At 46.4% G+C, this 23610-nt stretch overlaps 4 protein-coding genes across 10 annotated transcripts; 3 read left to right on the top strand and 1 right to left on the bottom strand.

The window, feature by feature from the left end:
* Positions 1–902: 902 nt before the first annotated feature.
* Positions 903–4194, bottom strand: LOC122623302 (BTB/POZ domain-containing protein 9). Its single transcript, XM_043802376.1, has 4 exons — positions 3394–4194; positions 2697–3335; positions 2184–2630; positions 903–2123 (listed from the first exon to the last, which is right to left on the bottom strand). The coding sequence occupies exons 1-4, from the start codon at positions 4009–4011 to the stop codon at positions 1500–1502; spliced, it is 2328 nt and encodes a 775-aa protein (XP_043658311.1). The 5' UTR covers positions 4012–4194; the 3' UTR covers positions 903–1499.
* A 327-nt stretch (positions 4195–4521) lies between these two features.
* Positions 4522–7873, top strand: LOC122623301 (gamma-aminobutyric acid receptor-associated protein). 2 transcript variants are annotated; one of them, XR_006326395.1, is made up of 4 exons: positions 4522–4794; positions 6960–7157; positions 7229–7572; positions 7642–7873. XR_006326395.1 is itself a non-coding variant. In XM_043802375.1 (3 exons), the coding sequence occupies exons 1-3, from the start codon at positions 4705–4707 to the stop codon at positions 7304–7306; spliced, it is 366 nt and encodes a 121-aa protein (XP_043658310.1). In that variant the 5' UTR covers positions 4522–4704; the 3' UTR covers positions 7307–7873. The 2 variants fall into 2 exon arrangements, 1 of the variants encoding a protein (XP_043658310.1); XM_043802375.1 differs by having other exon boundaries at positions 7229–7873.
* A 551-nt stretch (positions 7874–8424) lies between these two features.
* On the top strand, positions 8425–12792 carry LOC122623803 (vacuole membrane protein 1). 3 transcript variants are annotated; one of them, XM_043803143.1, is made up of 5 exons: positions 8425–8576; positions 10187–10703; positions 10774–11055; positions 11132–11438; positions 11751–12792. In XM_043803143.1, exons 2-5 carry the CDS (start codon positions 10210–10212, stop codon positions 12255–12257), a joined length of 1590 nt encoding a protein of 529 aa, XP_043659078.1. In that variant the 5' UTR covers positions 8425–8576; positions 10187–10209; the 3' UTR covers positions 12258–12792. The 3 variants fall into 3 exon arrangements, with proteins under 3 accessions (XP_043659078.1, XP_043659077.1, XP_043659079.1); XM_043803142.1 differs by having other exon boundaries at positions 8511–8661; XM_043803144.1 differs by lacking the exon at positions 8425–8576 and adding an exon at positions 9470–9677.
* On the top strand, positions 12773–23456 carry LOC122623802 (rabphilin-3A). Of its 4 annotated transcripts, XM_043803140.1 has the most exons (6): positions 12773–12876; positions 12945–13644; positions 19381–19844; positions 21301–22175; positions 22705–22919; positions 22988–23455. In XM_043803140.1, exons 2-6 carry the CDS (start codon positions 13568–13570, stop codon positions 23289–23291), a joined length of 1935 nt encoding a protein of 644 aa, XP_043659075.1. In that variant the 5' UTR covers positions 12773–12876; positions 12945–13567; the 3' UTR covers positions 23292–23455. The 4 variants fall into 4 exon arrangements, 3 of the variants coding, with proteins under 3 accessions (XP_043659075.1, XP_043659074.1, XP_043659076.1); XR_006326425.1 differs by lacking the exon at positions 12773–12876 and having other exon boundaries at positions 12926–13644; positions 22682–22919; positions 22988–23123; XM_043803139.1 differs by lacking the exons at positions 12773–12876; positions 12945–13644 and adding an exon at positions 15268–15507 and having other exon boundaries at positions 22988–23456.
* The last annotated feature ends 154 nt before the right edge of the window (positions 23457–23610 follow it).

The raw sequence follows: 23610 nt of genomic DNA, 5'->3' as shown, positions 1-23610 counted from the left end.
CTCCACACTCACTCGCACACTCACTCACTCGCTCACTCACTCGCGCTCTCCCACTCGCACTCACACTCGCTCTCCCAGTCGCGCAGTTTGTTAGTTAGTTAGTCAGTTGGCTAGTTAGTTGCGCGCGCCCTTTGACGACGCCCCTGCAACGCCCCCCTTCGTTGCCACTGCCCGCTGCCCGCTGCTCGTGGGGCAAACTAGTTTGTTGCGCCTGCGCCGCTGACTCGTGTGGCAGAGCACAGTGGGGCAGCATTGACAGCTTTTGCTAAATACTTAAAATTTAATTGCAAAAGATTTTGTGCAATGAAGTGTCTGCCTGGATTTCGCATTCAATCATTCATCATCATTTTATTGAAACCATCAGTTGAAGATATACAAAATACCATTAAATCAAAGAGACAACGCGACGGATGAGTAATTTTCTATGTTCAATGCATTATGTACTTATTATTAAACACTTGATTATCAGATTATCAGTGCGATTTATCTTTCTGTTTGCAATGATTTCTAGGATTACAAATAAATAACAACTGTATCGATTATTTTTTAGTTTTGTTCAAAAACCTACAAATTCGCGTTCAGCTAGCACTGCATTTCGCCATCTCTTTCTGTTTCGCTGGCTGGACATGCGCCTTCCCTCTCTTTCCAACGCCCACTGTGCATCCCAACTGGTTTAACGTTCTGATTCGACTTTTATGGCTGCCGCTGCAGCGGCCGTGGGTCGCTTCTGATTGGAATTCGAAAACAGTGGAACGTGTTGTGGATATGTGGATGTTGGGGCAACAGTGGGTGGCATGTGTGCTGCACGGTGGCCACAGACGGCGGAATTTGTGCACGAAATGATGAGTGATTTATAGTAAGAAAGAAGGAGAAAGCGATTGATTTGCAAGTGAAAGAATAACTTTTTTGTTTTGGTTAGCTTTTATTTGGGTGCAGTACAAACTATGACAAACTTTGCCTAATAAATAGAGCCTAATTTTTGGGTCGCTCGATGAGCCTAGACTACGAGTTGCGGATCAACTGGATTGTTTTCGTTAGGGAAATGGACATGGACATGGACATGGACAGGACACAACTGTGGACAGACACCGACTATGCTACTATGATCGGAACTCGTATACAATTTTGGTTCAGCTGTTTTGGAAATCTCATTCGAATTCGCGTTGAATATGTGTGTGCATAGAATTAGGTGATATTGCTTATATAAATAACTCTGCTGCCTTGCAAACATAAGGAATTTTCTCTGGATCACAATAAAATCAAAAATATATGTATATATATACATATTTATGTATATATATATATATATGTATAAGTATGTAACGTATTAAGGTAATTACGCAAAACCAATAAGTTTTGGAGCCAGCAAGCACAGGGGCACTGGGAAGGACTAGATAACAAGAGCAGCACGGTCTGCAAACTACAACTAAGCGCGGGGACTAACAGCATTTCAAGTACATCATATGCATGATACATCATCATATATCTTCTTCTTCAGCTCAACGCGTCTCCTTGGTGTCCAGCTCCACCAATGGCGGCACTGGCTCCGACTCCGCACTCTGGCTTCTGCTCCTACTTGGGCTCGCGCTGGCGTTGCTCCTTGGACTGGGACTGGCGTTGCTCCTTGGACTGGGACTGGCGTTGCTTCCTGGACTGGGACTGGCGTTGCTCCTCGGACTTGGACTGGGACTGGTGTGGGGGCTTGCGTCTGCACTGGACTTCTTTGGCGGTTCTTGTTCCTGCTTACGGGGCGACGAAGGTGCCGGGGTCAGAGGTGCCGGAAGTGTGGGCGTGACGGACGGGGAGAGTGCTGGTGGAGTGGGTGGGACAACGGCCACGGCCTTTTCCTTGGTCTGCATCGGTTTGGGAGACTGTGTCTGTGGCGGCCAGTGGTTGGACTTTAGAACGCTTTGGCTGCTGCTGGACGAAGTGGAGGGACTTTCAGCGTGGACTGAAGCCAACGAGGATCTCGAGGTGGAGGCAATATTGTCATCATCAGCCGTGACCGCCTTCTCCGACCCGCACTCCCTCTCCTTCTTCTCGCGCTCCTTCTCCATGTCGGCTATCTTCTTTAGGTAGCTCTTGTCCTGAGTGGGGCATTCAAGGTGGACGCAGTGAAAGATCTAAAAGCAAGAACCATTAGCTAATCTCTCATGTTATGCGACCGGCGCACTGCTACGTACCTCATTCGCCGTGTTGCGCGTGCCCACGATGCGGATAAAGACCACGGGACGTGGGGCGAAGTGAAAGTTCTGCCAGGAGCGGGCCTTGTCGTTGCGCCGGTCCACGACCATCTGCCAGTCCTTGCGATTCGTCGAAGTTTCGATGTAAAAGCTGTAGGTGCGATCATCGCAGTCCCACAGCAACAGCCTCATGGAGCCCACATAGTAGGGTTGGCCCAAACGGACGACGATCTCGCCGCTGCCCAACTGGTGGCACGTATAGCCCGAGTCCCAGTCGTAGCGCACATAGTCGCCGTTGATCAGCGCGTTGCGGGTGCGACTTACGCCGTCCGTCACAATGGCGCTCTTCTCCACGGTGGCCACGTTCGCATTGGGCGCCACAAAATGGTCGATTAACCGCGGCACCTTGGCCGTGTGCATCGCTTCCAGACCCACCACATGGAATACCTAATAATGCAAAGGGAAAAAGGAGGTGAAGAAAAGGAAAGTACGGAAAGAACACGGCTGACTTACCCGGTTGACTGTGTTCTGGGTGCCCACCAGGCGAATGAATCTGACGGGACGCGCTTCGAAGTACAAGTACTGCCAGGAGCGGCAGTGGTAGTCGCTGTAGTCGACCACGCGCTCCCAATGCTGCTGGTCGCCGGACACCTCAACGAAATAGGAGTACGCCCTGCTGTCGCTGTCCCAGAGCAGCATGCGGATGTGATTGATCATGCAGAGCGTGCCCAGTTCGACCACAATGCCCGCATCGTTGCTGTCCGTGATGCAGTGGCGCGTATACCCGTGCTCCATGTCGTAGGTGGTCACATCGCCATCTAGCAGCGCGGTGCGACACTCTCCCTGGATGCAGCGCGACAGAAACTTCGCCGTGGCCACGTTCTCCTCCGGCCAGAGGGCCGCCCTGTAGGGCAGCCCCTTTGAGGTGCTGCGCTCGTCGATGGCGTCGAGTATCTTGTCGGGATCCAGGATGCCCGAGGGACGCACCACCTGCAGCAGATGCTCGAGATTCATCAGCGGCAGGCGCACATAACTGACCACCGACTTGATGTCCACGTTGGTATTGTAGCGGCTCCACTTCCACACGGCCAAAAAGATCTGCACCTCGGGTGCGAAGAAGCAGTCACGTCGCAGCACCTCCTCCAGCGATTCCTGCAAGCATTACAAGTGTAAGTAAGCGCCAACTTGATCCATTTTGTATTCAACCTACCTTGGACAGCGTCTTGAAGGAGTCGTGCTGCAGCAGATCGGCGGCATTGCGATCCATGAACATCAGACACACCTGGGTGAGCTCCTCCAGGTTGTAGAGTCGCGCCGCATCCAGTATCATGCACACATTGTTTAGGGCCAGATACTGGCGCAAGTAATTCGAGATGGCCATCTCCAGGTCCTGGAATCCATACTGATTGGCCATGCCCAGCACATCGATGACGGCATCCTCGTCCAGGGTGGACAGCAGCAGTGTGCCCGAGTAGATGTAGCGCAGCAGCACCTTGAACGGATCCAGCGGCACCTCCAGCGGTATTTGGCGCTGTGTGGTCTCCGCCATGCCGCCGTACAGCAGCGCGCGAAAGTACTCGCTGCGGGCGGCGAGTATGACGCGGTGGGCGGGCAGGCGCTGCTCCTCGACAACGAACTCCACGTCCGCGTACCGCTCGTTCATGCAGAGGCGCGCCATGTCCGCCGAGAAGCGATCGCCCAGATCGATCACGTCCGTGTATTCCTGCTCCTGGGCGCCGTTGTTCTTGCCGCCGCCGGATGCGCCGCTCTGCTTGCCGCCGGACAGGCTGCCGCATCCCTGCATCTTGTGGTGTCCCTGGCTGCTCATCCTTCTCTTGTGTTTTTGTTTGTTTGCTCGCTCCGTGCGATGTGACTATATGTGTGTGTGTGCGCCTGTGGATCTGCGTGTGTGTTTGTGTGCGGCCAGAGGGAACAGTTAACAATTGACGTTTCGTCCAGGCTGCTGCGTCAATCCATCGATGACAGTGGGTGTTATCGATAATATCGATGGCTTATCGAAACACCTATGCTGCGGCGCATAACTGTTATACGTGCAGTGTGACCATAGCGAAACATACCATTTAGTACGGACAACAACCAGAATGTTCTAGCGGGGACACACACCACTGGTTGTAGCATGGCCATATTTAGCGAGGACATCCACCACAAATGACGCGTTTGGGATTTGTGGTCTTTCGCCGACTGGTCACACCTTCAGTCTAGCCACCTCAGTTAGCGAGTGCAGTCACCGCAGTAAGCAAGTGTAGTCACCACAGTGCAGGTGCTTATCGATAAAAACAGCAAGTCATCGATTTTAGACCGGAGCCATCTAACATCTGTGTCGTTTGGTCACTCTACACAAGTATTTCAGACCGTTTGGACGAGAAAACACAGAGAGAAGAGAAAAACACAAGCACAACGACGCATCGATAGTCGCCACAGTGAAAACAGCAAAACGAAGTGAAGTCTAGCCAACCGATAGAAGCTGCGTTTCTTAGCCAATTACCTGTTCATTGCAATCATGAAGTTCCAATACAAGGAGGAGCACGCCTTCGAGAAGCGTCGCGCCGAGGGCGACAAGATCCGTCGCAAATATCCAGACCGTGTGCCCGTAAGTACTCGAACATATATAAATACATATATATACATATATATTTCTGTGTAGCTATGAGTGTATATGCGTGCGAGCGTGTGTGTGTGTATGTGCGAGCTTCTGTGTATGCGTTTGTTTTGCGTCGTTTTTTTTTTCGCTTGTTTTTTTTTTTTGTTTGCACCGAAGAAAATCAATACTGCGCATATTGGGCATTTCGATTGTTATTACAATATTATTGCATTGCCACATCAGGTGGCTGGGGAAATTCGTGCGATGGGGATTGCATAAAGTGCATTTTCACTTGGGTGGGGAGGGAAAAACATTGGCGAAAAGCTCTCAAATGAAATTCAAACGAAAATTCTGCCCCCTGCATACACATACTCACACATACGCACGCATACACTCGCGCACAGATGTAGAGAGGAAAAAACAAAAGGGGGAAAAAAAGGAGAGAACAAAGCAGCCGTTTCACTTGCTCAGCTGTTGAGGTGTTGTTGTTTTCAGTGCTAGATTTCATCTGCTCCTTCTACCTCTCTCTTCTTCGCCCCTCCCTCACCCGCTGGCTACACTGCAAGAAAGGTACATATACTGCTACTCATCATTTATTTACTTCGCTACACAACTAGTTTTGAGCACCCCTTTGTTTTCTGTGTGCGCCAACCAGTTGTTTTCGATTTTAATTTCGTTTGTTTGTTGGCAAAAGCGAGCGAGTACTGCGCATAAAAAAAGTCACTCACTAATACACACTAACGCTGCTTGTTTTGTTTTTTGTTTTTTCGCAAAAACACCAAGTGCGACTGGAATTAGTCATAGTCATAGATGCGCTGAACAACACAAGACGAAAAATAAGTAAATAAAAACAGCAAAACAGAAAGGTGGAAATTACAAAAACAACAGCCACTTCATCTGCTGCTGCTGCTTCTTCTTCTTTGTTGTTTTTCTGCTATTTCACCACCTTATCAGCGAAAACTCCTTTCACAAAAACCAAAACAAAACGACAAGCTGCTGAAGGTGCCCCAATCGCGGCGAAAAGTGCAGTTCTTGTTTTCGAATTCCACTGACTTGCACTACATATGTACAAATGTATATATACGTATATATGTACACATATATGTGAGTTAGCTATATGCACCCCCAAATATTATTGCCAGTGTTATTTTCGTGTATTTTTGGCAAGTGCAGCAGTGCCAAGGCACAAGTCACAAATCACATAACAGCTGAGCGAGGGGCAAGGCCAGCCAGCTGGTCGGTCGTTCGGACCATCAGCATATGTCCATATATATCCGATTTATATATCCCGATTCTATGCCATATAGTACGTACTACCACATCTCAATCTTGTGCCTTGAGTTCGGCCAATGACGCCAACGAATTTCGATAGAGTGTTAGTAGAGGGGGGTGGGCATTCGCGATAAGCAGTTTTTGCCCATTTCGTATTCATTATGTTGTGGAACCCGCTTCCTGTTTCGAAAATCGGACAAACCAGTTTGTCAATAATTTGGCTAAGGCTAACTAATTAGCCCCTGGCTAGAACGGATCGTCTAGGCCAGCTAGCAATTATTCCAGACTCAATGAAATGCAGTAGATTCGCTTGAAAACTCACTTCAATGAGCAACTAACTTGGCCGTCTTGGTCGTCAATTTGGCTAAAATGTTGTCAAATGTGTAGTATGTGTTATGCATAACAAACAAAAAAGGGAAACTCCATAAAGCTTAGTTTTGAGATCTCAAGCCGTAGGAAAATTCTTCATTGAATTAAATTTAAAAATAATAAAATAACACTAAAAACACGTGTGTGTAATTACACATTCAAGCTTACGAAATTCAAAAATGCACTACGAAATTACGAAATTACTCGCTGCAATTACGAAATTACTCATTTTCGTGCTTAAGTACATATATCAAAGCAAGTGTGTTGTTTTTCGCCAATATCAGGTTTTTGTTGTCTATAAACAAATTAGTTTTCAATAAAAATTGAGCTTTTCGATATTATTATATTCCAAGGTAGCACGTATTCGAGCACACTTGCTTTCAGTAATGCAAATGCCATTTGTAGCCAAATATGTGAGCCGTATTCGGCACGTAATCAGGTGCAAAATGTGCGCACATTAACATGCCAAAGCAGCCCAGCCCAACTTCAACTCACCTCCTGTTTTTCTTCCTTTATTTCAAACCACATCGAAGGTCATCGTCGAGAAGGCTCCCAAGGCGCGCATCGGTGATTTGGACAAGAAGAAGTACCTGGTGCCTTCCGACCTGACCGTCGGTCAGTTCTACTTCCTCATTCGCAAGCGCATCCACCTGCGTCCCGAGGATGCACTCTTCTTCTTTGTGAACAACGTCATTCCACCAACATCGGCTACCATGGGCTCCCTGTACCAGGTAATTACCACGATGCACATCATCTGCCCTGCAACAGAATCCCATATTCCATACTCTCGATGTATTTATAGGAACACCACGAGGAGGACTATTTCCTGTACATTGCCTACTCCGATGAGAATGTTTACGGCATGGCCAGGGTCAACTAACTTTGCTCCGGTCGCAATGGAGCCCAGCCCCCCCTATACAGAAATCTATATATAAATAAAATATATTTTGTGTTTAGCATGCAAGCTTAAAATATGGACGGCGAGTTAGCTAAACGAATTGAGGAAAACCGCAGGAAATGCCACATGAAAAGAACTTGAAAATGATCTGAAACACAGGGCAACAAAAAAAAATCCACAAAAAACGGAAAACTACAAAAAGAATTGTTATGTGAACATTATTTTATATATATACATTTTCTAAACGCGTTAGTATTTCAATTAAACTCTGCTTTGTCCTACCCATTAACCAACCAACTCTTCCCCCCAAAAAACAGATCTATTCACAGCCTTTCTGGGCCAACTAATTTCCAATGCTGTACTTGATCCGTGCGATTGCTTTGTACTTTATACTTTGTTCGCTTATATTTCAATGATTTCACCATTTTTTTTTTCACGATACAAGAAAATTTTGTGCATATTTAGTGTGTATGGTTACGAATAGGACTCTCTCGGTTAAGTGTACGGTAATTAATCTATTATTAAATAAACAAAAACCACAAAAATACACATGCAAAGGGTGTTTATTTGGATTGTTCCTTGTGTTCAGCTAATTGCATATCACGTTGAAATGATTCAGCGATAAGTGATAGGAAAGGAAGTGATTGTTTTATACATCTTTTTCTTTTGTTCAACGAACAATAATAAGTCCTTATCTTTTAAAAATGAAATGAGCTCTAACAATGAGTTTCCTCATTATTTCGTGTGAGTAACAAAAGCATTTACACTGATAAAGGTGTAAACGGTTTAAGGTGCCACTTAGAATTTCTTTGGTAAAGCAAAAGTTTATTTGTGCAAACTAAAATTTGTTGCCTATGGGGAATCACTTGGTTTATTGTTTGTTTATCTTATCGCAAAGGCGCTTTGTTTGCCATTCAAAACTGGCGCCCATAAGCTCGTTTATGGGCAGCACTGCCACCGAAACACGGCTGGGCACACTATCAACTGCTGCAAAGCTATATCTCAAGTCCACCATAAGAAGTGCACATGCTAGAAAGGGACAAATCCATAGTGCAATACCAAACACTGCTGTTAAAATGCGATACATTCTTGGTATTTAGTATTTCTGACGTATGTGGCGCAAGGCGGTGCACGTTTGAATTGCGTGGATTTTTTAGCCCATTTCACCATCTGGCAACACCGTCTGTTGGCCTCGCAGTTTTTCACCGAAAAGGTTTTATAAAAACACCGTGCCAAATTGTCACAGAAGCAGGTAAACTAAAGTCCACCTGGACGGATTGGCCGCTTAAAAGCCGGATTAAACGTAAAACGGACACGTTACCAAACAGCTCGGAAAGGTGCAGAAAGAAAACATCAGATGAAAATCTATTAGCTGTTGCGAATTGTTTGTTTTTGCTGTGCTATTGGTGTTTTTGTTGTTGTGCATCTTATTTAGTGTTGTTGTTGCTGCTGCTGTTGTAACTCGTGACGACGGAAATTAGTAACAAAGTGAGAATTGAGAGTTCAAAAATGAAGAGAACCCCAAAATAACTGTTGTGTGGGTGCGATTGATTTTTGTGCTTTGTCGTCTGGTTTGTTGTTGTTGTTGTTGGTGGTGGTGTTGTCAGAGGGTGGTTGCAATGGAAAACCAACCCACCACCCCCCGGGTTTTTGAACTCCGGCTTAAGAAAAACAGCTGCAACGATTGCCACACTCGAATTCAAATGTTTAAGTGAGAATAACGAAATACAAGTGAACTTAACGCTTATTGAATTATGGAATTATTGAAACACGCTGACTCGAACAAAAAAATAAAAAAAAAAAACAGAACAAAAAAAATGCTATAATAACAAAAGCGCAAGAAAGTGAAACAACAACAACAAAAGCTACAGCGACAGCAGTCGTGTTATTGTCCACTCAGCTTGTTTTTGTTGTTCGCCTTGTGGCCCTGTTTTTCGCTTCTGTTTTGCGCTTCTGATTCTGAAGTCGTCTGCTTCTTGTGCCGCCTCCCTTCCCTTCCCTTCCTCTCCTACTGTTCGCCGTCTCTCTTTTTTACGCGCATGTGGATTCATTTTATTGGTGCTCAAGTATCGCATGATAATCTCACGCTACGTCCCTCGTAATTGTTGTTGTAATCGCTCTGTCGTTCTGTCAGCAGAGTGCCTTTGTTGTTGCTGTGGTTGTTGTGCTTTTCCGCCTTACACGCACGCACACACACACACGCACACAGGCACACTTGCCGAAAAATTGAAGCCATTCTCGCAGCAAATCAAATTCAATTGGGCAAACTATCAACTAACCCGCATAAAAGTGTGAAAAAAACAAATAGTAACGAGAACAAGCCGAAGTTTTGATACACTAGCCGTGACAGAAAGTAAAGAACTATTAAATGTTTATTGAATTTCTAAGCATTAACAGCAAAATCTGCTACTATAGTTTCATAATTTCGGGAATTGTGACACACTTCTTCTTTTGCTCTGCGAAAGTGATAAGTGGCAGATTATTAAGCAGGGATTACAAACTAGTCTACTATCAGTGAGGCACTTATCCCCTTATCAGTGCCAGTGAACTGGCTACCTATGCGATCTCAGCGTGCTGTTCCCCAAATGGATAGCACTCGTTGTGGCAAGCCAGACGAAATAGACCCTAAAAACTGGAGCGTAACGTAGCTCGTACACTTTGCACCATCGGTCGTTTGTAGCTTATCAGTTTATTAGTGGCCCGCCGACGGGGATTTGAAATTTTTGTTCCACTTCCATTACCATTAACATAACACTTCGTGTGCACGGCCGTGTGTTCCAAATTATTCAATTGTTTTCTAATTTCCGGCATTTACATTGCTCTTATTTTATTATTTCATTGCGAACACCGTGCAAAACACAGCCGCTTGCAAGCCAACCGCTTAAATGTCACAGCATTCGAAAAAGGACGCCACCAGCAGCAGCACTAGCGGTAGCCATGCGGCCCAGAGCAATCGCCACAGCAGCAATAGCAACAGCACCAGCGGCAGCAGCAACAACAAGAGCCACAAGCGGCAGGCGGCCAACGGCAGCCTGAAGACGCCACACCAGTCAAACAACACCACCACCACCACCACCCACTCCCACAGCCAAAAAACCCCCTCGAAATCGCCCGGCAGCAAAGGCAAGCTGAGCAGCAGCAGCAATAGTAGCAGTAGCAGCAGCAGCAGAAGCCTCAGCGGGAGCAGCATGCAGGAGACCGTCTCCTCCTCAACATCCTTGCTGGCCGCTGGCGGCAAGGCGAAGAAGAACCAAAAAGACAAGCAACGCGAGCGGGAGCGCTCGGAACGCAGCCAGCTGGTCCTCTGGCGTCGTCCCCTGCAGACCACCAAGTACTGCGGCCTCGAGTTGTTCACCCTGCTGCGCACGTGGAGCACCAGGTAGGAAGTTCGAAAGTAGCCCCATTTAAAAAAAACCATCTTAACCATCCGTAAACTCTTTCTTTGGCAGATTGCTGCAACAGCGTCTCCTGCTGGCCCTTCTGATAGTATTAGGCATCGTATTTAGCGTAGTTTACAAGATAGACGGCCCCCATCAGTTGGCCATTGAGTTTGTGCGCCGGAACACCTGGTTCTTTGTCTACTGGTTGGGTCTGGGCGTGCTCTCCTCGGTGGGCTTGGGCACCGGACTGCACACGTTCCTGCTCTACCTGGGGCCGCACATAGCCAGTGTCACGCTGGCCGCCTACGAGTGCAATTCGTTGCGATTCCCACAGCCACCGTATCCCGATGAGTGAGTATAGTCCAAGTACCAGGTTCTCCTATTCATTGTTCTATAACTAACTCCCTGTTCTTGCTTACTTTCACAGTATTATCTGTCCCGAGGAGCCGTATGACAAGCGTGTGCCGAATATCTGGTCCATCATGTCCAAAGTGCGCATGGAGGCCTTCCTTTGGGGAGCGGGCACAGCGCTGGGCGAACTGCCGCCGTACTTTATGGCCAAAGCGGCGAGGTTATCCGGCTACGATCCGGAGGATGCCGAGGAGCTGGCCGAGTTCGAGGCCCTCAACGCGAAGCGTCACCAAAAGAACCTCAGTCTGATGGACAAGGGCAAGCTGTTCATGGAGCGCGTGGTGGAGCGCGTCGGATTCTTTGGCATCCTGGCCTGTGCAAGCGTGAGTGGTGAAAATCGCTGACCGGCGTGTTTACTTGATTATAAGTCAAAAAAACGAATTAGACTCTTAATTTCGCTAGTAAGGCAACGAGTAATATTACTTTTCTGCCAATTGGAATTCAACTTTACACGCTAAACAATTTTTTCTAATTTGTAATCAATTCTATTTCTTATGAATTATTCCTTTCTGTACTATTGCTTCTTACAAACAACTTATTTCACTGCACTTCTAGTAATGCACTATAAAGTAATTCGTTTTTAATTAAGTTTCTGACTGCGACTGTCTTACTAACAATGTGTTAATCCCCCGCAGATTCCCAATCCCCTGTTCGACCTGGCAGGAATCACCTGCGGCCACTTCCTGGTGCCATTCTGGACGTTCTTCGGCGCCACGCTGATCGGCAAGGCGGTGATCAAGATGCACATCCAGAAGATCTTCGTGATCATCGCCTTCAACGAGACGCTGATCGAGCGGGCCGTCGATCTGTTGGCCTCGCTGCCCGTGCTTGGCCACAAGTTGCAGGAGCCGTTCAAGTCCTTCCTGAACAACCAGAAGCAGCGACTGCATCGCCAGCAGCGAGGAGCGGCCGGTGCGGCATCCGGTGCTGGAGATTCGGGCAATTTGCTGTCGCGCATCTTCGAGACATTCGTCATCGGCATGGTGTGCTACTTCGTGGTGTCCATTGTGAACTCGTTGGCCCAGAGCTACCACAAGAGGCTCCACAAAAAGCCGGCGAGCGCAGCAGCTGCGACCACGCCCACTCGACAGACGGCGGCGGCGAGCAAGAAGGCGGGCAAGCAGAAAGCTTTACGGGACTAGAAAATCGGTAGAGATGTCTTCTGTTGATCTTATCCCCCACCCCCTTCGTTTTCGTTTAAATTATTTTGTATATTGCGGCTTTCGCTCTTAGTCAAATTATATATTGTATGTGAGTGTGACCGCGAGAGGAAAGGAGATGGCGTGAGGAGCCTGAGGAATTTACCTTGTAGACTAGATTAGGAAAAAAAGAAATGTAAAAGAATATGTATCGCGAGTAGCAGCATCCACAGCAATAGCCAGAGCTAAAATTATATATTATATTTTAGTAATGTACAACAAACAATACCTTAGCAATTTTCTGTGTGAGTATCGTTTTACTTATGTAACGAAAGTGAGGGAGACGCAGCTAGTCGCGACTAATGAAAAGCAAATTGTGCAAAAGACAAACAAGCCAGAGCAAGCAGAGAACGCTAAAAAATATAAATAAAAACAAAACTAAATAATTAAAAGAAATATGTAGACAGAAGCGAAAAATAATTTAAAAAAGATTGAAAAAGTGCTGAATAATAAATGAATATGGATATACAAATTGAAATCCGATGAATGTCTTAATTGGAATGTGGACTTTTTTGCGCAAACAAATTATTACTTCAAACGCGTGAGTCTGGCTAAATAAAAAGTAAATATTGTACACGATATATAAACTATAGCAGTTGATAGGCATCCAAAGTAATCATTGTTTTTCAGCTGAAAAGAAACTCGATGAAGACTCAAATAAGAAAGTGCTGAGCAGGCAAAGATAAAATCACAGATAAAATCAATTAACTTCAGTGGGAGTAGGGTCCAACAAATGTAGATAATCCACAATAAGTGCTGGGTAAAAGGGGATCAAAGTGCGTTCAACAGCGAAATCCGCAGATTGCCCGGGCATGCAGATACCCAGAAAATGCGTTACCAACAGTTGGCCCACAGCGCGAAATCAAGCTGGCACTCATTAAGCCAAATAGCTGCTAGCCTATGGCTACGCTACCATTGTTTGCCCCATTCCCCCCCCATCTCCCCTATCCTCGCCGCACTCACTCACAGTATCCGGCTCGAAGGACAATTGCCGCTGCTGGCATGTCGGGCTGCCGGAGTGGGATGAGTTGGGTGCGGGGTGATGATGCGGACGCGCCTCGAATGCCTAATCCTGTCAGCAGTTACAGCTTACAAAAGCAACAACAACATCATCAGCAGCAACAACAACAACTGGCAGGAAGGCAAACAGCGATGACAACTTGCCAGAGGCAAAGCGAAGAAAAAAAGGGGAAAAACGGCGAAAGCCCGCGTCACACAGTGTCAACACTACACAACACAACACTCCAGCTTGGATGGACCAACTGGCAGTGAGGCTGGACCAAAAAGGACGAGACGTGCGAAATGTCAGCCGGCGTCCAGGACATTGCACGTACGTTAAATATTTTCATTTAGCTGTCAGCATTTATTTAAAATGGACACACAGTGAGAGAAAAGGGGTGTGATGCTGCTGGGGATAGTACGGCAACTAATGCTGCATGAATTCCGCTTGGTTGCGTAGGTGGGCGTGGCTGCTCTCGGCCACATGCATGCAAAACTCACACACAGACAGGCAGACAGACCCCCACACACACACATACACACAGACACAGGGGCCGCAGGACATGTACGTGAGTGGCACGGCAATGGCCTGTCGCCTTTGACATTAGTTGATACACCTCTCCGTGGCAATGCCTCCGTTTTGGGTCGTAAAACTTTCACCTTTCCCCCGCCCTCGCTACACTTCAGCATCGCATTCACGAGCTGGCATTTCCACTCGGACCGGACCCTCAGTCTCGGTTTAAACAGAGTCTGTGAAGAATTCTATGGTCCAGCGGGAATGGCATTTTTTGCAAGCTAAAACTCGGCGTTGTGCTGAATCCTTGGCTGCGTGGAATTTCGCACTCTTTGTCGCCGAATTCGCATTGAAGAGGTGCCATTTTTTTGTTGATCCCTTGTTCAGCAAAACGCCCCACCGGGAAAGTATGCAATACAGTTATGTTGCGAGTAACGGGAGAGTGCGAGAAGGCTATGCCTAATCCTGAGTGAGCGAGCGAGAGGCAGATAGACCGAGCCTTTCTACAGTGCTGACCACATGGCTATTTTCAAGACAAATAATCTGTAACTAATAAAAGCGGTTTAAAGTAAGTGGGAAACGTACAAGCAAACATAGATATTTTGAATTTAAAATATTAGATTTCTAAACTAAATGATTGGTTATATTGTAAATTGTTTCTTATAAATACTTTTGAATCAAAAACAAAACTTATAAGTAAATGTGCGTGATTTGAAAATACAATAAAAAGAGCCATCATAATTTTTAGCTACATATTAACAAAGTCTCAAAATCGTTGCCTGCACCATTTGTGCGTTGTGAAAGGCGTGGGGCCGCGAGCTTTGCTTTCGGCCTGTGCGCGTGCAAATATGACAAAGCTCCAGATCCCGCACAACGCTTCCTCGTTCCTGCGCCTCGCTCCTCGGCACTTTGGCATCTTCCTGCGCGTGGCCATATGGCCGTTGGCCAACTTCACAGTGCAACAGGCGAGGGGGGCTGTGGGGGCGGCCAGGGCAAGGCGATAGTTTCCTGGGATGGCCTACGCATTAATCTAATTGGAAATATCAAATAATAGTACCAGGAAAAAATATAACATATGCGTTTATAAACGCTGATTGTCTTATTTTTTTATTAAAGAGCTTAAATATTTGCACCTAAAGTGCTAGAAATTTATTTATATTATTTAAAAAAGAAGGCTGCTTTGTTTTTATTGTTTTTATTTCTTTTTTAATGTTTTTTACCAACAACTGAAGATAGTGCGACCTCAAACTATGTTTACCCCATAAGTAGGCAACAAAAAGCTGGCGATTAGAAATGGCTGTCACTAGGACTTCCCGTTACTCGAAAGTGCCATCCCTACCGGCTGCGATAACGGTTTAATGCCAGCCTGTTTGGCCGTTCGCCTTTGAAACGCGTTGCGTCAGTCGCACACCAGCTGCTCACGCATTCGGACGTGTTTTCGCATCCGTTTCGCAGCCGATTCGCAACGCTCCGCAGCTCGGTGCCGCCAACAACAGTTGGGGCCCCAAAAACAGCGAACAACACAAACAAGTGGCCAGCAGCGGTCTGGAGTTTCGGCGGGCCGGAGTCTCAATAGACGAATATAATGTGACAGGACGACAAGATGGACTTCCAGAATCGCAACAATACGGCCAACAAGTTTGTCTGCCCCAGCGACAGGCAACTGGCCCTGCGTGCCAAGTAAGTACGGTGCATTTTCGCGTCTGCATTCGCGTGCAGTGGATACGCTGCGTTATCCTCGGCGGTGGCATTGAAATGCAACAATTGGCTGAGTGCGTCACAACACAGCTGCAGCGATAAGAGTTTTTAGTCTTTCGTTCTATTTTTTTGCTTGTGCCTTTGTGTTATTGCAACTGAAACAACCAGTGACAAACATGACAAAAGCTTTAGTCATAATTTAATTAACGCTGACTGTGTGCGTGTGGTTGCGGCTGATTAGCCGAAAGCCTAATCAAATCAAATACATGTGCGCACTCACACAGCGACAGCCACCGAGATATGGACGTGTGTGTGCGCGTGTGTGTGTATGTGTGTGTGTAATACATAGAGTGTCCCTGAGCTGTCAAGTAGATTCAAGGAAAGCCGCATGTGACCATGTGTGGTTTTTTGCGCCAACTCTAATCATAATTGTTGCATGCTGACAGACTAATTAAATTTTAATAACGCTCAATTTTTTACGACTTTCGCAGCCAGTTTTATGACCCCTTGCTGGGCCTCTCATTTATTTATTGCACTTGAGAACAACAACAAGAAAAAAAGAACGCTAAAATGAAATAGAAAGCAACAAAAAAGGCGCGGACCATTTACATGATTCGATGAAACACCCACAAATCCTCCAGTTCCATGAACCAACGACTACATACATATACACCCACTACAGATGCATACATATATACATAGATATACCCAACATATGCTCGTGTAGCATACTGTTTGGGGCCAACCAACTCGACTCAAATCAATCCCAGCTGACTGTAAATGCGACTTGGGCGCATTAAAAATACAAAAAGCCGCACACAGACACGCACAGCGGGTGTTTTTGTTTTTTTTTTGTTTTTAGTGGGTGGGTGGGTCTTAAGTGCGGTGCGTTGGGGTGCGGTGGGGAGTTGAAGGTTGGCAGGTTTCAAGTGTGCAATTTACACTTCCGCTCGCCCGCTACATTGTAAGCGTTCAGGCTCTCGCACACAGACAGACTTATTAGGGTGGACCCTAGTTGAGCGCTGCCTTATTAACTTAAAACGTAACCTTATGTTCACTTTGCGGTAACTTTGTTTTTGGTTCAAGTTCAATTATTACATCATTACTTATTTTAATATTTTAATACTGCGTTAAAACCATAAACCAAAGAATGAACAGGAGCCACACTGCGTATGAGTAATTTATGAAGCTCAAATGATTTGTAGTGGTGCATTTTGAATTCAAAAAACCTTCATTATTGGTTGTTTTTTCTTTATCAATATGAGAGGGCAATGAGTGGGATAAAAAAGTTTGCAGTTTCACCATAGCCATAAAAGTAATTAATGCGCAAGTACAACACTGCGTATAAGTGATATGCATATTGCATACAATTTTTGTTCGTTTCCAAGGCCTGTAAAGAGTCACGTTTCGGCAGTTTGCTACCCAACGTGGAACCAGGGACCACCCTAACGCACAGCAGCATAGAAACAAAGAGCTTTAGCCAGTTAGTGGGGTTACAGTGAGTTCAGGGTGGACCTGAATTGCGGGCGAAGGGCGAACGGCGAACTGCGAGCCACTGAGCTGCTGCTCGTGGCATTGGCTCCGTACTTGAAATTCAAATTACAGCTCAAGGGAGCTGCCACACACACAAACACACACACACACAACCGCGTATAGAGGAGCAGAAGTGAGTGAAGCAGCTAAGAGGCAAGTCGAGAATTAACGGCAAACTCAAATCGCAGCCAAATGCCAGACGCTACTCCACGCTTAACTATGCAAATGAGACGATCTTTGCCAGGCCACCAAATCTGACGACAACCACTTTCACTCTTATTAAATTCATTCGAAGCCGCAAAGTAACACTGATGGCATTTAGCTGGGAAAACTTCCTTAAGCATGGCTTGCCTTGGAGTGGCAGGGAAACTAAGAGACTCGCATCTCGAAATACATGCTGCATGCAAAGAGGCCAGGACAACAGAAGTGACAAAGCGAATTCGAAGAACAAGTTTTCCTTTTACCCGGAAACATAATAATGCTACAGAGTGCATGGAAAGCGCTCCTTTTTTCCATTTCAAAGGGAAATTGAGCTTCGCGTTGTATTTTTCCTTTTCTTTCCTCTTTCTCCAGTGACTTCAATTTCACTTTTGAACACATTTGTGAATTGGAGGTAAATTGAGGCTTCCTTTTTTGTTAGGAACAGACTTTCATATTTGTTCTTGTGCGCGAACTTTTCAATTAGCCATATTGCACGGCGTTTTGTGGTATTCGGAAATTCGCTGGAAACGCGCAGAGTACAAACACTGACATGTCTGTATATTGCATTATATTGGTATTCCAATGTAATTTACTTCCTATGCAAACGCCAGACTTAACGTATTTCACGGTGAATCCTTGTTTATCCTTTGAGAGATTACATTTCACGTAAGCCGAACAATTGACTTTGTCATGCAGTCATGTGTGAGTAAAGTTCTTTTCCATCCTCCCTTTTTTCTCTGCTGCTGAGTTCATGGTCGAATCTGGGATGAAAGCGCGTTTGAGCAGAGTATAAAACAATCTGATTGCTGGAACAATAAACTCCGGCCTGGCCATCCATTTGGGCGCCTCAACTCAAGTCAAGTCGCAGGACAGGACAGGACATCATCCCTGTTGCTATCCGCAGGACATGGGTTAATGTCACTCGAGTGGCTCGATCGGGCGAAACTTTGAGTGCCTGGTGTGCGGCTGGCTGCCTGTTTATTTGCTTACTCGGCGAGCACCGAGAACCGAGAACCTCGTGCCGCAGAGGCAAATGTTGATAGAGCACTAACCGAATTTGTAATTTAATTATTACGTTAAGGAACCTGCAAGGGCATTTAAGCCAACGCCCAGCCCATACGGCCCAAAAAAAGAACTCAACCGAAGTAAACGCACATGGCCACACAATCAGATATATGCATGTACTTATGTATATATGTATGTATGTAGAAATATATGTTCATATACTCGAATGCTTTACGTACACGGGAAGTCAATAAACCCGGCGTGAAGGCAACACGCACCCACACGTTCTCGAAGCTCAAACGAAGCTGAATCACAACATGCCGATGCGAAACAATCAGGAACTATGCAAATTAGGGGGAGCCAGCCCAGAGGTTTCGTTTTGCCAGTTACTATAGCAATTATGAATTCAATTAGGTCCAAAAGCATACACTTACTACACTACTACACTATACTTCCCAAGTCACTTGGAAAGGTGTCGCAAAGTATGCCACACAGTCACCAAATCCACTGGCAAATACAAAGTTTGTGTTTAGTTGTACTTACTATTTGAAGTGAATTAGTGCCGCCGCTAGTTGAATATTTTCTTATTTCTATTCTACCATTTGCATTTGGGGTTCCATTTGAACCATTTAAGCATGGCTCTGGCCCACAGACTCCCACGCTTTATGAGTAATGGGTGAAATGAACCGAGCACTCGGGACTTAACAGCACGAACGAGTTAATTAACTTTGAACCTGAAATTTTTGGCCGAGCTGGCTGGGCAACATGGAAACCGCATTAGGCGACCCACAACTAACGATGCTCATTAGGATTAGGTGCCCACTCGTCCCTTTTTCCACACCTCTTGCGAATTTTCATGAAAGCAGTCGCTTAAATAATTCCACAGCTTACGCCACAAAACTGAAAAAACCGCATGCATCGAAAATTTATTGTGCCTTGAAATTATAAATAATTAAAACTTATACATAGCTTATCATGCAGGGGTTTAATTTGTAGCATTTCACTAAATATATGGATATCCTTGTGACTTTGAGCCTTAAAATATATTGTAGCATACTCTTAGACACGAATTGCAACAGCATTATCATTTAACGTATCCATTTATTTCCTGCGCAGACTAAAAGCTGGCTGGAGCAGCTCCAAGACCAGTGAGCCGCTGCGTCCCGAGGAGCAGGAGGCCATCATCTCGGTGATCCGGCGCAACGAGGAGATCGAGGTGGCCGAGCGGCAGCGGGTTGGCCGCCTGGTGGAGCGCGTCGAGAAGATCAAGCAGCATGCCGTGGAGCGGGGACCCAACTGCTGTCGCCTGTGCGGCGACACCTTCGGCATCCTGCGGCCGCAGCGCATCCTGTGCGAGGACTGCCGCCAGTCGGTGTGCGCCAAGTGCAGCGTGGACATCAACATCCGCTACCACACCAGCGAGCGGTCCCGCGAGATCTGGCTGTGCCGCATCTGCTCCGAGACGCGCGAGATGTGGAAGAAGTCCGGCGCGTGGTTCTTCAAGGGTCTGCCCAAGTACGATATGCCGCGCAGTGCCAGTGCCACGCCCATGCCCACCCCAGGACCCGGATCCATGGCAGGTGGGTGGCTTCAATTCAATTCTGGGGAGGGGGACTTTCCTCTGTGAGTGGAAGCGAAAGATAAGGGGCGATGTCAGTGGGACGTGCTAGGAATTTGAACCCTTTGCACCCATTCCCCAGAAGTTAAGATGGAATCTTGCCGAAACCCTCAGCTATGTGGGGATAATAACATTAGTTTACCACACAGAATCAGGCAAATGCTTCAGATATTAAATGCCTGAATGCATGAATACTATGTACATTTAAGCTCCGTCAACTTGGTTTCATTTTTGCACCACTCTGTTTTTTTTTCAGTAAATTGAAGGAAATGTTTTTTTAACTACTTACTTTTTATGTTGCCCGGAGTCAAGGTGAAATATTTAATTGGATACATTCGGAGAGGAGCCTTCAAGGCCAGTTGAAGTTTATATGTACTTATGTATATGCAACCGTTTTTATTACCCATTTTATATTTTAATCCCTCGAACGGCACTAAAGCCCAAAAGGACTTTGATTAAGACCAATATTTCCGAATGAAACTTTAAGCCGCAAACAACACCAGGTGGCATTAGCAAAGGCGGTGCAGCATAAATTATTTAACTTTTTGACACATATGTATATGTATGAAACAAAAACACAAATGTTCCTAAATGCCAAACAAGTGAAATATTGAATTTTGAACACCAACGGTACCCACAAATGGCCTTAAAAAGCAGCTAAACAATTGTTTTCGAATTTCGTTTCAGGAACATCATGAAACGTTTCCATTTCCATAGTCCAATTCCCAATAAATCGTTATAGACGCTTCTTTATGGTAACCATAATCAGAGCTTCAGCCGGATGGGTTAATATAAAAAGCCAATAAGTGTAGTTCGTTCAGAGTCACTAAGCAATTCAAACTTCAAATCGGTTCGCCAAAAAAATGACAATGCAATTAATCAAGACACAAGAATTCTTCTCGAGTTCCATTGATGTTTCTCCAATTCCAGCTCAAATTCATCAGTCGTCGATAGATATATGTAATCTTTTATTCAAAGCAACACACCACTAATTAACTTCGCCTTATCAACGACTATCGCTATTATCATCGTCCGCCCATCGCAATAATCGGTCTTCTATCTAGTCTATCGCTTATCGAAAAGAATGCAGTCTGTGAATCGGAATCTGATAGCCACAGTCTGTCAGGCGCTTTCCCTAATGCCTGATGATCAGTTTTAGGTGCATTTCGATTGCTATCGATACCGATACCGATACAGCGCAGTCATTATCGGCAATCAAGTCACCGTACGACTATCGCTTTTATCGCACGAAACAGAGTATCGGAATTGCACCTCGGCCTATTGTAAAGGTATTGCTTCAATCAAAAATCAAAAATCCAAAATTCAAAACGACTTAGAGCACTTGTGTTATCGAGATAATCGACAATCAATCGATTGACGTCAATCGCTAATCGCCCATTTTGTATCTGTTATCGCAGGCGACACGCGGGCCGTTCAAAGCTGTCATGCGACGCCAACACGACCGGCGCGGGTGAAGAAGCTAACGATCCGGGTGAACGACAGCAGCTCCAGCAGCAGCGGCCATTCGGAGCCGGAGGACGAGGTGGACACCGGCGTGGGAGTTGGCGTCGGCGGAGTCGGTGGGGTCATGGCCAAGGGCATAACCTCCGCCCGTTTGCAGCGCGAGGATAGCTTCCGGCTGAGAGCCTACGGCTCTATACGCAGCTTCATCGATGGCGGCGAACGGAAGCTGTCCAACTCCTTCTTCTTTAGCCGCCAGCAAAGTCAACGGCCGTCGGAGTGCCCGGAATACGACAGCGTCAGCATGTCGAAGCTGCGGCGGGAGAGCAGCTTCCTGCGGCGCGGCTCCGTCAGCTCGTCCTGGTCGATCAGCGACAGTTCCGGCTCCGGGTCCAACAACTCCGGCAACTCACAATCGCAATCGCAGTCTCAGTCGCAGTCGCAGTACCAGCAGCACCAGCAACAGCACCAGCAGCACTGCCGAGATCCGCTGCTCGGCTGGCTGGAGATTGCCATCAGCTATCGGGAGGCCTTCCACAGCCTCGACTGCACGATGGTGCGGGCCAGGGATCTGCCCGCCATGGACGCGGCCGGATTGACGGACCCGTACTGCAAGCTGAACATCATCACGCCGGAGGCGCACACCAAGTACACGCGATGGCAGCGCACAAAGACGGTGCACAAGACCCGCAATCCGGAGTTCAACGAGACGCTGCAGTTCGTCGGCGTGGAGCCCGAGGAGCTGGGCAACTCGCTGATTTACGTGGCCCTCTTCGACGACGACAAGTACGGCCACGACTTTCTCGGTGCGGCCAAGGTCTGCCTTTCCACGGTGAGTTTCGCTGCACTGCAGCAAAATTATTTTCAAATTATTATTTAAAACTCACTTTTAGACTCCTGCATAGGTTTCATATTAAGCATAATACTTTGTGGCTAAACCGCATTTAAATTGAAAGCACAGCGCCAGCGTACACTAGTTTTTTTCCGTGTACAACTCGACATCCGTTGGGAAGCGTAATTGCTTATAAGGCCTTCCGGCGAATGCTGTTAACCAAGTGAATTTATGCACAAACGTTTCGGCACAAAGGAAGTCGGTTAATTTCGTGAAGCTAAGTAGATTCTACAGTTGGGTACTTTTCGTTGGCTTTCAACTTTTTCGACCAAAGCAACTACTAATTGGATTTCAAAATATTTAAACTAGCAACTGGCGAGGAAAGTCTTTAATGGACACAAGGGGTTATATTCAAATAACTGCTTAAAAAACCAAATAAGAATTTTGAAACCCCTATTATACTTGTAGCTATTAATATTAAAAGTGAAGGGATAAAGTAATCATAGATCAACAACTTATGTCTTTCCAGGTGCACAGCACATCGCAGTACCGTATTTCGGTGCCACTCGGCGTGGAGGACCAGTACAGCAACGCGGCGGAGCTGGCCCAGAACTGGCCCAATGGCAAGATGCTCCTCTCGCTCTGCTACAACACCAAACGCAGGGCGCTGGTGGTGAACGTGAAGCAGTGCATCAACCTGATGGCCATGGACAACAACGGCAGCTCCGATCCCTTCGTCAAGATGTGAGTTCTCGCTCATATAGTTAACCAGGAGCTTTCCTCACAATTACACCGACTACCTCTTTCAATAGCCAACTCAAACCGGATGCGCACAAGAACAAGAAGCACAAGACCAGCGTCAAGTGGCGCACGCTCAATCCCATCTACAACGAGGAGTTCTACTTCGAGGCGAGTCCCCACGACCTCAACAAGGAGATGCTCATCCTGACCGTGTGGGACAAGGATCTCGGCAAGAGCAACGACTTCCTGGGCAGCCTGCAACTGGGCGCCCAAAGCAAGGGCGAGCGCCTGCAGCAGTGGCTCGACTGCATCCGATTGCCCGATCACTTCCACGAGAAATGGCATTGCCTCGCCCCCGACAATCCCGCCCACTGAGTAGCCCCCCCATCCGATCCCAACTCGGTCCACCCCAGTCCATGCGATTGCGATCTTATCTGTACCGATATGGATGTTTTCCTGTAGGACACATTTTTGCGAACTGATTTCTCAGCCAAGTTATGGCAACACGAACAATATCTTTTACGTCAAGTAGTTCAAGAATAACTCAATGCTAGTTTGTTTCTTCCCATAACTTTTTTAACTTTAAACAGTTAATAATTTACGTAATAGAATGTTGAATACTTAACTATTTTAAAGATATAAACTGCATGCTTTGATTGGAACTAGATCAATACCAATTGGAACTGAAGATTCA

The sequence above is a fragment of the Drosophila teissieri genome, chromosome X (genome assembly GCF_016746235.2).
Source record: "Drosophila teissieri strain GT53w chromosome X, Prin_Dtei_1.1, whole genome shotgun sequence".
In the NCBI taxonomy this organism is placed as follows: domain Eukaryota; kingdom Metazoa; phylum Arthropoda; class Insecta; order Diptera; family Drosophilidae; genus Drosophila; species Drosophila teissieri.
Note: the sequence above shows the minus strand (reverse complement) of the source record. Positions and strands in the feature narration are given on the sequence as shown.